The following is a 15553-nucleotide window of genomic DNA, read 5'->3' as shown; positions in this document are numbered from 1 at the left end:
TTGGCATTCTTTCCAGTTATGCTTAAGAATTTTCCATTGAACACAGTCCAGTGTTTCTCTTCTCAAGTCAATAAAATCGGAATAAAATTGATCAAATGTTTTACAAGGTTGAAGCAGCCCTTTAGGTCTGTGGCTCCCAAACCTGGGGGGGGAGGGGGCATCCCCCCAAAAGGGAGGCGTGAGGAGGATACAAGGGGAGGGGGGGATGAAATCATCTGCTCAAAAATCACTGTTTCAAAAATAATTAAATCACTCCAAGAACAAGTATCTGCCGTTACATACGTGCAAAGTAGAATTCTACCAGTCACCACAACCCGTTTTCTATTAAGTTAGCTGCTTCGATATGAATAGAAAAAAAAAATTCATGTAAATAAAAAAAAATAAAAAAAAGTTGGGAGGGGGCGTATGGGTCTGCTGGGAACAAAAACGGCCTCTTACAAAATAGTTTGTGAAGCACTACTTTCGACCAAACTGCCTGGCGGGTTTAAGAAAACATATAAAGGAAATCACGAAACAGTGATACAACACAAGAAATAAACCACATTCCAAAACATTGACAATACATGGGTCGTACTGACGAAGCAATCAATACTACGAGACCATAACAATATATAAACAACAAAAACCACGTTAGGGCAGTTTTATCAATTTTATCTTTTAGCTGCACTGCTTCAGTGCAAATTGGTTCACTGCTTTTGGGTCACTGTTTTCAATTCACTGCTTTTACAGTGTCCCTTCCAACGTACGGCCAGAGGGTAAAGCCACCTTGATCTTCAACTGTGTAAACGAATCTGTCGTTTCAGTGAACTGCTGTTTTCTGTTCGATGTTGTCTTAACACGTTTTTTTCTTTTGCAAATAAAACTGAACAAAGTTCAAAATGTTTTTGAACATGCCATGGTCCTCAGTGTGCGAGTATAAAGGTTGACACGTGTGTGTGTGTATATATGTGTATATATATATATATATATATTATATATATATATATACATATACACATGTGTAATTAAAAAAATCCAGTCAACTCTTTTCTCTCTTTCTATGTGTGTGTGTGTGTGTGTGTGTGTGTGTGTGTGCTTGTGTTTGTGTGCGTGCGTGTGTACCCAACAAGTGTCACGGAAACGAATCAAACACGTGAAATCCTCATCAGTTTGCTAGCTCCATCAAACGCTTAATTCGCTTTTTAAATCCTTTTGTGGTTTGGATCTTCATTACTTCCTATGTCAGATTACTCTACCACTGGTGGCATCATCGGAAACGTGGTCTCGCATTCCATTAGTTGTAGGTTCGAGTCCTGCACTCCTCTCCGATTCCCAGCAGTGACTTAATTACCTGCCCCAAGTAGTCCCCAAAGCGCATGATAACAGGGAAGAGGTGACGGCTTCGGCCGCAGCTACTCAGCGCCTCCTGGCGTTGGCTCCTCACCTTCACCATCTGCTTCAAAGTGCTCTGGAACGTAACGGATACGGATACGGCAGAGGCGTGGCATCCTGTAACCTTTCAGGTAATGCTGTGGGGCATCAATAATGCAAACAGTTGGTCGGGGCAGCCACATCTGTACCTTTCACCCTGTCAATGCCAGTCGTCATTACATAAATTATATATATATATATATATATATATATATATATATATATATACTAGCCACATTACTTGCGCGTTGTTCCTGAACAAACGCGCGAGTTCCTGAACAAACAAATAAACGAACAGACAGCGAGTTCCTGAACAAATAAACAAACAAACAGACAGACAAACGAAAGATAGTTTTCCAAGCACCTTGGGTTATGAGGTTTCAAAATATATATGGTTGTAGGGGTCTATCTGCAAAAACCTAGGAATAGTTCGTGAATAATCACTCACCTAACCATAACCCACCTAACTTTAACCCTTAACCCTAACCAAAATATTTTTGGGGGAAATGAAATATAGTTATACAAGTACCTGGAGGGATAGAGTGTCAGAATATATATGGTTATGGGGGTCTATCTGCAAAACCCTAGGAGGAGTTCGTGATCAAACAGAGGCTACTACTTTATTATAGTAAATATATATATATATATATATATATATATATATATATATATATATATATATATATATATATATATATATATATATTCTATTCCATCTTGTCTGTTAAATGAAATAGCATAAGAATTAATCAGAATAAATTTTCTGAAGTGCGACAAGCGGTCGAGATTGCGCGCGCGAACGTGTGTGTGTATATGTGTGGGCGCGCGCGTGTAGGTGTCGGGGGGCACGAATGTATAATGGGGTCACTATCCCCCATATCAATGGGGGGTGGGGGTCAACGATCCCCCTTGATCAACTAAATTCAAAGCACGATATATATATATATATATATATATATATATAGAGAGAGAGAGAGAGAGAAAGAGGGCAAGAGGAAGCTCACGCATAAAATATGTAGACGGATTAAGGACGTCTATAGGAGAAGAAATAACAAATGCCATCTTCTTGAGAAGAGCAAACAGGAATGGAACTCCATGGTGGCCAACGTCCAAGTCGATACGGCTCCCCGATAAGATATTATATATATATACAGTATATATATATATATATATATATATATATATATATATATTACATAAATAGAAGCAGTGAAATATATAATGAAATATATAAAGTACCAAAATGATGGAACGAAAACCCATCTTAGAATAACTTTAATAGCTTTATTCTGGTCAGACTAACCTCGAGCTCATAAAAGAATGAAGATTAATCTCCACTGTTGACTTCTCTGCCCAAGTGGTTAACTTATTGATTTTATTCTGACCAGTTCCAGACTGTTTATATTCAGCATAAAGTTGTTATCACACTGGGTTATTTTTCCTTCGACTTTTAGAGCAATCTTCTGGAGGTGGATTGTACCGCCGATTAATTGAAGGTTGGAGGAAAAATTGCCCAGTGTGATAACACTTGTCCCTCCTCTTCAGTGGCATGTGACTGGAAATCGACGGGTACAGAGAGGGGATGAAAAGAGAGAGAGTGGGGAAATAGAGAGGAGAAAGAGAGCTGAGAGGAGAAAAGGAGAGCTGGGAGGGGAAGGAGAAAAAGAGAAGATAGGAGAAAGAGCCAAGAGAAACTGGAGAGAAAGGAAGACCAAAAGAGAGAAAACAAGGCGATCGGCAGTCGAGAGAGAGAGAGAGAGAGAGAGAGAGAGAGAGAGAGAGAGAACACATGGGAAGAGAAAACAGAAGACAAAATATGCCCCAAAGAATTTTTATACATCGGGGTAGCAACCGGGAGAGGAGAAATTGAGAAAAGAAGAGGAGAATATAGAGAAAATGGGAGGAGGGAGACAAGGGGGGAGGAGGTGGGAGCGTGTGGGTGGAGGTGTAGTGGGGGAATGTAAAGTAGGAAAGCGGAGATGTTTAGAGGGAAGGAAGAGGACAAAAGAGAGGCAGAAACCAAGTAAATGGCACACACATAGCATTACCCATTGTCATGCAGCTCTCTTCCGGGAGGGTAATAACTGCCGATCAAAAGTCCAACACATGATCCAAGACCATGGTGAATGGTGAATCACACACACACACACACCATTGGTTGGATTGTACCAGTTCCGAGCTCTCATCCGCGAAGGTAACAGCTGTCGATCAAGAGCTCAACACATGATCCAAGACCATGGCGACTCTCACACACTCAACTTAATAAACAGTTTATTATTATTATTACACACACACAGTGAGGCGGGCTGCATCTAGTCACACCAACTACATGAACAGGATTCTTGAAATGAACAGCTTTCAACTGTGATTAAACATATAAAATCAATGTTACCCACATTGCCCATGAGGACAGGAACGGAAGCCCCCTTCCTGCCACACTACACTCACCTATTGAACTACCAACCTTGATTCACTAAGCATAACTTTACTGGATACCAAGATTTGTATCAGACTTGTGCAGTTTATTGTATGAACAGAATGACGGACATATGTATTATATTAACCACCCGAATGTAAGCCATGGCATATGGAAGCTATGTAAATATACGCGACTCAAGTGATTTCGTTTGAGTAGAAACTACTTCGGTTACAATCCTCTATTTTTCGAACCTCCAAAAGTCAAGTCACCTTTCGTCATATACTGAGAATCTGAATGACGAAGTAAGAGAAATGAAACCTAAACGAATATTAGGCACATTGTTTCTTGAATGTGTGACGGGCGCTTAACGTCACCGACTACCCCTATCAAAGGGGCCGAGTACGGTGACATACGGAGTACTTTTGGAAAGCGTGAATTATATGAAAGTATTCCCTCACTACAAACTCACTTGCTAAAAATATTCAAAGGAGAAGGCAGGGAATAGGGGCGAGTGGAGAATGGTTGTGTGTGGATGGTATTTTGCCGCAGCCCAAAGGTATTTCTCCCCGTTTTCTTTATTTTCCGCATGAGAGGGCAGAGAGGAAAGGTCGTCAGTGATGCGGCCTTGCTGTGCCTTACTGCTTTGCTTCCGACCTGGGCAGTGGGCGGGAGACAGGGATGACCCTTCATCCACGAGGAGCTAAGATGAGATGGAGGAAAGGGTGATGGGTGGATGGGAGTGGAATGGGTGCGTGCCTTTGACTTAGGTACCTCCCTTATATGGTGGAAGAGGTCCTTGGTAGAAAGACTTTATATAACACTTCCCTAATGTATTTTCATATTTACATTTTGTATTAAACACAACAACAACAACAACCAAACTCCTTTGAGCACCTGCATCCATTTCATTTACGGGGGGGGGGGGTCACTCTTCGTATACATATCTCCCCCTCCCCCACGTTTCTTTTCCTGACCGCGCGGCAGCCGAGTGAATACCGTCTTCAACCCACGAGCAGGTGGTCGTGAGTTCGAGTCTCGAGATCCACTGTGGGCTTACTGCATTGGTTTCCAACAGCCTTGACAAGGCGGGGAGGCGACCCAACGTCGGCATAAAAGAGGCGGTTCGCCGCAACTGACAGGGCTTTGTCCTACCAGGGGTTTCTCACTTTCCACTACCACTGAAGTCGATGCAAATTGAGGTTGTAATCGGCGGCGAGCCTAATGGGGTTATCACACTGGGCTTCCATGGGCTTCACCAGCTCCGACAGTTGAGAGTTCGAGTTAAAACGATTTCGGTTATGATATCTTATTTTACAAATATCAAATTATCTTCCCGTCATATATATATAGTAAAGCTGAATGTTAAACTAAGATATTGTAAACATATACGAGCGTTAGACATACTGTTGAAATGTTTCAGGGAAGGCTAGAGTTCTGTAAGCAATGTCATATTCTAATTATTCCTTTTTTTTTTTTTGCATCCGACCTAGATATGGATCAAAAGGTCTCCTGTCGGCATACTCCGCCTTTGTAATCCTTTGTAATCCTTATTCAAAGGGAGGTTGAAGGTAGGATGTCGGAGGAAAAATTGCCCAGTGTAATTACCTCATTAGAGGATCGTTAGGTCGTCCTTACGACGTCTTCGCCCTTCGCTAGGCTCTTCAATCGACACCGGTCTCGTGATCATTGCTCCGTTCAAAGGCCTTCAGCCTCATATTCGAGTCCTTCGAGAACCACCTTGCTCCATATCCGTATATGGGGCGGATAATAGTACAACAGACTTCGAGCTCCCCACTTGAAGGATTTTTTTTATTTTTTTTTTTTCAAGGAGAATTTTGTGCGTGTGGAAGGAGTTACGCTCGTGGTGTCCCGTCTCTGTATCTCGCAGTGTTTAAATTGTTCTTACATTCGTGTATGGATTTTTGCACACACTATCATTTCGTCCAGTTTGTTCCATACATCCACCATTCTGTAGGGAAAGCTGTTCTTTTTTCAGGTTTCTTCTATAACTGTCCTTTTTGAGCTTCCTTCCATGTCCCCTCGTATTCTCGTATCCCAAGTCTTCTCTATCAAGGACTTCCATACCTCTCATGATTCTATAGATGGTCAACATGTCTCCTCTTTCTCTTCTTTGTTCCAGGGTCGGTAACTCTAGTTTTGACAATCTCTCTTCGTGTGACAGTTCTGAAAGTGTGTGTGTGTGTGTGTGTGTGTGTGTGTGTGTGTGTGTGTGTGTGTGTGTGTGTGTGTGTGTGTTGTAAGTTTCTACCTTGTAGTCATGTAGCAATGGAGTCTCTACAACCAGATGTCAAGGTGCTGAACTACCTAAACCTGACTACAAGGGGATGTAGAGATCGCAGACAGTGAAGAAACACACACTGATTCGAATGACCAACGCCTTTATAACGCTCCTTATATACTTTCATCTGGTCAAATCCGAACGATTCCATTCACCTACGAGGGGTACCTATGGGCATTTTGGGGGTCAACAAGCTCCTCCAACCCTCCAGGTGTCGCTCCTGGTGGGGGGGATTGGAGGTATCACCAATCAAGCCGAGTTGTTTCACAATTCTTGTTCCCCCAATCAGGGAGTCCATTAAGAGACAGGCCGAACAGATCACGATGGCGCTGTGGTCAGTCCCCCCCCCCTTTCTCTCTCTCTCTCTTTCTCTCTCTCCAAGGCCAATAGAATATTCTAGTGGGCTTTGGCTCTCTCTTCTTATTGCTTTTTCCAAATTCTTTTGGACTTCTTTCTCTCTCTCTCTCTCTTTCTCTTTCTCTCTCTCTTGCGGGGGCAGAAGGGGAAGAAAATGAGTCATGCAAGCGTATACAGACACACATCTACATACGGATATACACACAGTATATCCCCTGGGTAGAAACCCGCGGCCCCACATTATCGAGCAACGATCCTTCGGCCCTTACATAGATCTGTGCAGAAACGTTGGTCTGTTGTCCGTGTTGAGTAAATGTGGGCCTCTTTCTGTACCGTCGGGGAAGAGGACATGGGTGGGGATCAGTCGCCGGTTGTAGAACAAGAAAAATTATGGGTTCAGTCCGGGGACTAAGCACCTGCCCCTCAGGGCCGCACCTCAAAATAGGTGGCGCGTCAACGAGGATGAGGTAGTCACATTTGCCCAGTGTGTTAGGACGGCAATTAGGGATCGATCTCAGACGCAATATCCACTGAAGAGTCGACTCCAATTGGTGGTCCACTTCAAGACATGACTATCCGGTGCTTTGTATCTTCCCATAACACCTTAAAGGAGTTTAGTACCAACTGTATATATACATTATACTCATGAAGAAATGTGTATTTGTGTATATGTATATTATATATATATATATACTGTATGTATATATATATATATATATATATATATATATATATGCAAAATTACCACAGGAGAAAATAAAATTGAAAACAGTAGGTACTTTTGTATAATTACATCGTCAGATATTTTACGAAAGGGTAAGTACTACGAAAGTACTGTCTTCAAGTTTCTTTTCTCCTGTGGTAATCTTATATACTTTGTTTCACGGTGATGTGAAAGCCCAGCATATATATATATATAATATATATACATATATAAATATATATATATATACATATAGATATATGCTGATTACCATAGGGAAAAGAAAAATTCTTGGAATCCGAGCGCTTTCGTAATATTTGTTCACATCTTCAAGTAATCCTTGAAGATGTGAACAAATATAACGAAAGCGCTCGGATTCCAATAATCTTTCTTTTCCTTGTGCTATTCAGCATATCGGTGTAGTCACGTGTGATTTGTGATACTTGTGCATATATATATATATATATATATATATATATATATATATATATATCACAGACAAACTCTGTTCCACTTTTCACCCACTCTGGCATTCCTTATATTATATATATATATATATATATATATATATATATATATATATATACACATATATATTATAAAACATTACTGAACTTTCATAATATTTTCAAAACTCCGACATGGCACATGTAGAAAGATCGGATTTCTTTAAAAGCTTATATGGCTATCTCTTTCCCCTCTGTCCTGCCTCCTTCCCCTCCTCGCCCCAAAAATTGTCTACATCTACGAGGAAACGGCATGAATCTCAGCGAAAAGATTATTATCTGCATTCGAATATTCTTGTATGAAATGTTATTTTTTCTGGTTTCTCTTTCTTGCCAGTTTTTTATTTTTATTTTATTCTTTATTGTTTGTTGGTTGTTTTGTGGAATTTACACTTGCGAATGACAAGACTGTTTTATTCAATAGAAAGTAGAGCCAGAAATGGATGGTAATGTTCACGTACGTGTGTGTGTGTGTGTGTGTGTGTGTGTGTGTGTGTGTGTGTGTTTGTGTGTGTGTTTGTGTGTGTGTTTGTGTGGTGTGTTTGTGTGGTGTGTGTGTGTGTTTGTGTGTGTGTTTGTGTGGTGTGTGTGTGTGTGTGTGTGTGTGTGTGTGTGTGTGTGTGTGTGTGTGTGCGGTTTAAGAATTGGGCTCCACAATCACCTCCGTTGGTATCGGCGCCAAAGACCTCAGCATCACCAACCAGCCTCACTCAAACCATCATACTTCACCGGAGCACTGTTGTTATTGATCACCGACGCACCGCCATAGGCAAAAAGAAAATCAACCAGTAAGCAAGTGTGTGTGTCCGTGTGTGTGTGTGTGTGTGTGTGTGTGTGTGTGTGTGTGTGTGTGTGTGTGTGTGTGTGTGTGTGTGTGTGTGTGTGTGTGTGTGTGTGCGCGCGTGTCCTTTCAATGCCATACCCTATCCTGTGAAGTGGTGGATAGGCTTGAGTATCTCATTTCACTACAAGAGCGATGTCGACAGAGATGTCTCTGATGGTTCACCTATACCGAACAGGTTTTGTACGAAAGATGCGACAAAGAGCAGTTCGCAGGACAGTGCGATTTCATTTAGCCAAGGAAGAGCCCACTCCTTCAACCCGAAGTTAAGCCCCTGTTCACACTAGCAGTTTGAATCGCAAGGAAACCGCGGCGGTACCGTTTAGCTAAGGAAAAACTGAGCGGTTGTTTGTGAACGCCTCTACCAACTTACATTGTACCTGAACTGGCGAGGTTTGAATCGCGCGGAAATCATGGCGGTACTGCATTTTCAAAGAAAAAATGCGCGGTTGTGTGTGAACGTCTCCATTGACTTACACTGTCATTGAACCGCCGCGGTTCAAACCACTAGTGTGAACAGGGCCATAAAACTTCATTCAGATAACAACGACCCAAAAACCTCCGGATACAATGTTCGTCTAAGTTCTAATCCATCTAGTATCACGATATCTCATAAATCTAAGTTTATGTTCCTCATTTATAAGGACAAACGAAGAAGGCCAATCATCCGTCTCTGGCACCTAGATTTCAAATTAGCATCCTTCCTTTGTATCCATAATGTTCTTAAGTCATATTTGTGCCACCTGTGTATATAAAAACGAAAAAGTGCGGAGACAGGTCCTTGTGGCAATGTCCATTTAAGTTATAAATCTCCCAGTATGCCCCCCTCCACACACACACACACACACAAGCATATACCATGGCTCCCTGCGGCACCATAAGTCCAATATTCTTAAAAATTCCATTATAGCTCCTCCGAAAACGGCTCCCTGTGCCATTTGGCCCCCCCCAAAATAAATTTACAGCTCTTCCAGCGTATCCCCTTCCCAATGTAAATAAATAAAGCCCAGGGTAGGAAAATACACCGCTGTGGCACACCCATACACAAGAACAGAGAACGCTGCGAAGAGCGAAAGAGGCGCCTTCTCGCTCACTAACAACAAATCACACGGGGGGTCGTGCCCGTCCTTCCTTTCAAAATTTCTTCTTCCTTTATCTACCCTTAGCTCTTTCCTAGTAACAAAAATACACACGTCAAATCAAGTTAAAACCCTCCCGTTCCTCACCCCTTTCCCCCCCATCATTATACTCCCATTGGGAGTCACTTTACTGTCACCCCTTATGAGTGTTATCACATTGGCCTTCCACGGGCTTCACCAGCGCCGACAGTTGAGAGTTCGGTGGAGTAAAAGCGGCTTCGGTTACACTGTCTCATTTTTCAAATCTCCAAATACCAAATTATCTTTCCGTCATATATAGCAAAGCTGAATGATGAACTAAGTGATTGTAAACCTATACGTGTGTTTGACATACTGTTGAGATATTCTTAGAGAACTCTAGTTTTCTGTAAGCCAAGTCACATTCTAATTATTCAAATGGAGGTTGGAGGAAAAATAGCCCAGTGTGATAACCACTTTACCCAGCAGCAAAGGTTACTCATATCATCATCATCACTTTGGGGGGGGGGGCATCATACGCCAGGGAGCAATTTACTTCACTCACACGCCGGCGCCCGTCCGTCCCCTTCACGGTCTCTCCAAGCAAGCTCCCATGCAGCCGCCCTTCCCATCCCAAACAACCCTCGACAGCTTTGGCCAAATGATCCCCAGCCGCCATGAACCCTGTGCATGTCTTCATCGTCTTCTACTTCCGACAACTCGCTCTTCCAACTGTGAAAATCCACACGAGAACACAATTACCCTCTGGAGTTCAGATAACTCGTGAAGGGATTTGTGTACGAGTTTAAGTTAGTGTTGACGTCAAACAAATGAGGTTCGATGCGTCTGCAGTCGAAATCCTCGTTTGGTGTCTACTATCAGCTTCTTATCTCAGTGACCCATCACCAATGCTATCAGTTTCTCTGTCTCTGCATCGCACGTATGAATGCGCTGCGTGCGCGGGCGTGTGTCAGAGAGAGAATATTTCAGCGAATGACGACCGGAACTATGAATGGAGATAATAAAATCGCATCGGGGAAGAAAACTGTTGTCTTCCCTCTTTCTCAACCATTACAGAAACGCTGTTACACATTAAACATTCTATTCTGGTTGACACGAAACTATTTTAATCATATTAAAAACCTTCTAGACCACAAAAAAAGTGACTTCTTACCTTTCTGTTGCTGACATAAGTACACTTGCAAGTATCCGGACACTCCGACTCCCAGTCCGCCAGGGACCCCCCGAGGGTAAGCAGCAGCAGAAGTAGTAGGACCTCCCCCTGCACTATTCGTCTGATGCCTACCATTAGGTACTTGTGGTTGGACATGGCGACAGCGGATGTTTCGAGTAATTCACGGGTTCCAAGACGTCACCTCCACCGACCCATCGTCACAACTGGAAGAAATCAAAGGAAGGTGGGTTGGTTAGTACAACAGTCGCAAACAATTCACGTTACTTTCGATTTCCTGACTACATAATCTCAAGAACTGGTTTACCAATAGGGCAGTTAACGAATGGAATAGTTATCATGTAGTGAGTGCTGAAACTATTGGTTGGTTTAAGAGAATATTAGACAACTTTATGGATGGGGATGACAGGCGGTAATAAGATAGGTTGGTAATGGACATGGAACTGCCTAGTGTAGGCCTTATGGTCTCTTGCTGTCTTTCCTTTTCTTATGTTCTTAAGTTCTTTCTCGACAACTTACTCCTTGACTCCCCTTCTGCGATACGTAAAAATATTTATATATAAATATAATAATAATAATAATAATAATTATAATAACAATAATAAAATAAAAATGCATTCAATGTCAAAACTCTTTTACACACACAACTATCCCCTCATTTTTCTACAAAAAAAATTCTTCCCCTCCCACAGAAGACACGTAGTCAGACCTTGTTGTTCCTAATTCTAATCCTTAAATAAAGATATAAAAGTTGGTTAGATGAACAATTGATAAAATTCGCAATAAATATGATTCTGTTCTTTGGCACGATTATGGAGAAAATGTTAGGGTGGGAAGGACAAGGGGGGGAGGAGGAGGAGAGGGGGGAAGAGAAGGGAGGGGGAGAGGGGGAAGCTGAAGTGGGGCAGGGGAAGAAGGGGGAGGGGGAGAAGGGGGAGGGGGAGAAGGGGGAGGGGGAGAAGGGGGAAGGGGAGAAGGGGGATGGGGAGAAGGGGGAAAAGGGGAGGGGGATGTGAGAGCTCAAACGTGGGTGATCATACACAGGGAATTTCTGATGCAGGAATTAAGATAGAGAGAATGAGAGAGAACGAAAATGAGAAAGCAAACTTGAGTTTGCTTTTTTCAAATGCAGAAAGGTACACATATTCTCTATAATCATCCGACGCCACGGGAATTTTTACGGGGGAATCATAGAGACACTGGGGGAAGGGTACAAAGGGAAATGATGGGAAGGGAAGGGGAAGGGGAAGGGAACCTTGCCTCTTCATTTTCATTCGCAACCTCTTACACACATTCCGCATCAAACCTTCGAATACATATATAGTTTGTTATGCCATACTATTCTATTCAGGTTAGGGGGGGACGACCTCCCTCTATCCCTTCCTCAATCTCCCCCCCTCCCCTTCCTCAACCTCCCACCCTAGTCCCCCATTCCTCAATCTCCCCCTAGCCCCCCCTTTCCTCAACACCCCCCTAGCCCCCCCCCTTCCTCAACCTCCATCTCAGCCACCCCTTCCTCAACCTCTCCCTAGCCCCCCCTTTCCTCAACCTCCCCCCTAGCCCCTCCTTCCTCAACCTCCCCCCTAGCCCCCCCCCCTTCCTTAACTAAATAAATTCGCCTTCCCGGGACGAACGCGTATCAATGTACGGTGCGGAAGGAACTGGATTTAATCATTTTTACTCTTTACACTAGATATGAAACTCGACGGTCTTTCTGCATTAACAGATATAAAGGGGAGGGGACAAACAATAACATTATAAATTCACAGTTGTGTTACATTACATCGTTTGACAAAAATATGTAAACAAACAGAGTTCCCTCCTATGGTTGTTTGTGTACTTATCTGCATGGACTTCTGTGTGAATATGCATGCATGCATAAACTTGTGTGTACAGGCATGCATATATGCACAAATGACCTGGTGCGTGTACATTTATGCATGTACGCGTGTGTACAAGTATGCATGACCTTGTGTGTACATGCGTGCATGTTCTCGTTTATGTACATGTACATATGGCCTAGTGTGTACATGTATACATGTGTACATATGCATGAACTCCTGTGTGCACGTTTGACCGAACTGGTGTGTACATATAGGTATGGACTCACGTGTGTACATGTACGTATGAACTCACGTGTGAGTACATGTACGTGTGAACTTGTGTGTACATGTACGTATGAACTCACGTGTATGTACGTGTACGTGTGAACTTGTGTGTACATGTACGTATGAATTCACGTGTGTACATTTACGTGTGAACCTGTGTGTATATGTGCGTATAACCCCACGTGTGTGTACGTGTACGTATGAACTCACGTGTGTCTAGATGTATGTGTGAACTTGTGTTTACATGTACGTATAATCTCACGTGTGTGTACGTATGAGCTCACGTGTGTGTACATGTACGTATGAACTCGTGTGTACATGTATGAGCTCACGTGCGTGTACAGTGGTGAGCAAAAGTTTTGTCGCCACGTCTGCAGCCGACTCTATGTAAATATAACTTTCATTGTTGCGCATAAACTTCCATACACATTAACTGCGTTACAACAAAAAGAGGGACTTTTCTAAACAAATACGCATCGATGCAAAAGTACACAGGTTATATATTTGCATAGTCAAATCCAGGAAAGGGGGAACCTCGCAACTTTTCCCTCTCTCACTCTCTGTAAAAACGTGCAATTATGTACAGGTATATGTGTAAAGGGGTATATTTGGACGCACGCACGTACATATAAGTACAAGTATATACAAATCTGAGTATATACATTGAAAATTACACATGGAAATACACGTACACGCACGCAAATACACATATGTAAATACACACACATGCACCCGCGTAAGCAAATAACACACACATACAAATCTATGTAAATACAGACACACTGATATGCACACATACAATTACACAAACACCCGAACGCATGTACTAAAACACACACGCAAATCTACACAACAAATACATATGAAAAAAAACACACACACAATACTTATCAACAAACATTTTCCAAACAAGATCTTCGAAACAGAAAATAATTCGGACTCTGAATCCAGACTGAAGGCTCATTTCAGAAACGTCCAACCGAGGAGTGAGAAAGAGGCTACGACGCCACGAAACCACCAAAACAATATTCAAATCTATTTGAAACCACGACAGAATAATGTCCAAACTCCCCCATGGGTAAAGAAACACATTTGTTCTCTCTCTTTACATTGCATTCCTCAATAACAACAACAACAACTTATTTCACAATATTTTCAATACTTTACCCAAGGATTACAATATTCTGTTTTGTAAGATTTTTTCAATATCCGTTTCATTTCTACTTGAGTTTCTGCAAGATTATTCTGTTTCACTTCAGCACTACACAATCTGTTTCATAATATGATGATTGCCCTTTTCATTTCATATTAATTACAATTCTGTGGGTTTGAATAAGTTCTTCAACTTTATCTTTTTAGCTTAATATCTATAATTTATTTTACAATATTTTCAGCATAAATTTAATTTCAATTTGATTTTCTGTAACCTACAGTAGTTTATTTCGTTTTCTAAATCAAATATCTACAGCAATCTATTTCAAAATATATTTAACATTATTCTACTTCAAGTTCAATTTCTGTTTGCCTGAATCTTGTTAGTATCAAAATATACTATTACCATTATTAGTAACCTCTTATAATATATATATATATATATATATATTATATTCATATATATATGCATATATATATATGCATATATTATATATATATATATATATATATATATATATATAATTTCTTGTATCAAAAGAATCTGGCATAACACTTTCATTGTTACTCACTTATGCATTTGTTCTTGCTGCCGCCAGGCGATTTTATTCAACAGAAGGCACTTCCCACTAGCATCACCTTGTGCTAAAATCCAGGTAAGCACACACACACACATATATACACACACCATTGTCAGGCATACTCTCATTATTTCTTCATCATTTTCAATCTACACTCATGTATAACTACACACAATCCCAAAAAATAACACTAAATTACATCTTTACTAGCTACCACTTTACTACTATGCACTTTCAAGCAGTAAATCGTAACGATTCCACTACATTACACTCATTTATTGTGTAAAAATAACTTAAGTAAATTTACTTAAGTCGTCACTTTACATTCTGGGTATGCTTCTTTATTATACATATATTCTAACAAATAAATAAATTTATTAATAAGAAACAAAAAAATGATGAACATACTATCTTTTCGCGCATGATAGTTAATGAACAAATAAACAAGTCCACAAATATACAATTATTTATTAATATGGATCAGTATGAACGTAAGTAAATATTTTGAATAATATTGATGACAGGTTAAAAAACGTGAAAATATCAATGGTGGTAAATTTTAACCAATGAACATTTTCAATTTTCATATTATGTCTTTTATTTTTGTCTTCATTCATAACTAAGACTAAATATATCGTTCAGTAAACTATTTTTAAAAATTCTGCAGTGACCTCAATGCACTCTCAAAGCCTTTTCAGGGTTTTTCCATTTCGAAAGCCTTAATTTGTAGAGTTGACAACACAAGACATGTCACTAGGTAAATTATTGCTTTATTTTATATCACAAAAATAAAACTACAATTCAATGTTCTATGCTGAAAGCATGATTTTAAAAATAATCAAGTTGAAATATTTAAGAATTCAATCAAATTTCATATGGAATGGGTAA

The 15553-nt window shown here is 40.8% G+C and overlaps 1 protein-coding gene across 2 annotated transcripts in view; it reads right to left on the bottom strand.

Moving 5' to 3' along the window:
• LOC143033809 (uncharacterized) overlaps positions 1 to 15553 on the bottom strand; it is a 209851-nt gene that overhangs the window by 39129 nt on the left and 155169 nt on the right. For both annotated transcript variants that reach the window (XM_076199306.1, XM_076199305.1), the window contains exon 2: positions 10807 to 11030. In XM_076199306.1, coding sequence (XP_076055421.1) covers positions 10807 to 10962 — 156 coding nt within the window. In that variant the 5' untranslated portion in view covers positions 10963 to 11030. The remainder of the gene's footprint in view (positions 1 to 10806; positions 11031 to 15553) is intronic.

The sequence above is a fragment of the Oratosquilla oratoria genome, chromosome 16, assembly GCF_046742065.1.
Source record: "Oratosquilla oratoria isolate Oo_2021 chromosome 16, ASM4674206v1, whole genome shotgun sequence".
NCBI lineage: Eukaryota > Metazoa > Arthropoda > Malacostraca > Stomatopoda > Squillidae > Oratosquilla > Oratosquilla oratoria.
The sequence above is the reverse complement of the archived record's forward strand: the minus strand, read 5'-3'. Positions and strand labels throughout refer to the sequence as shown.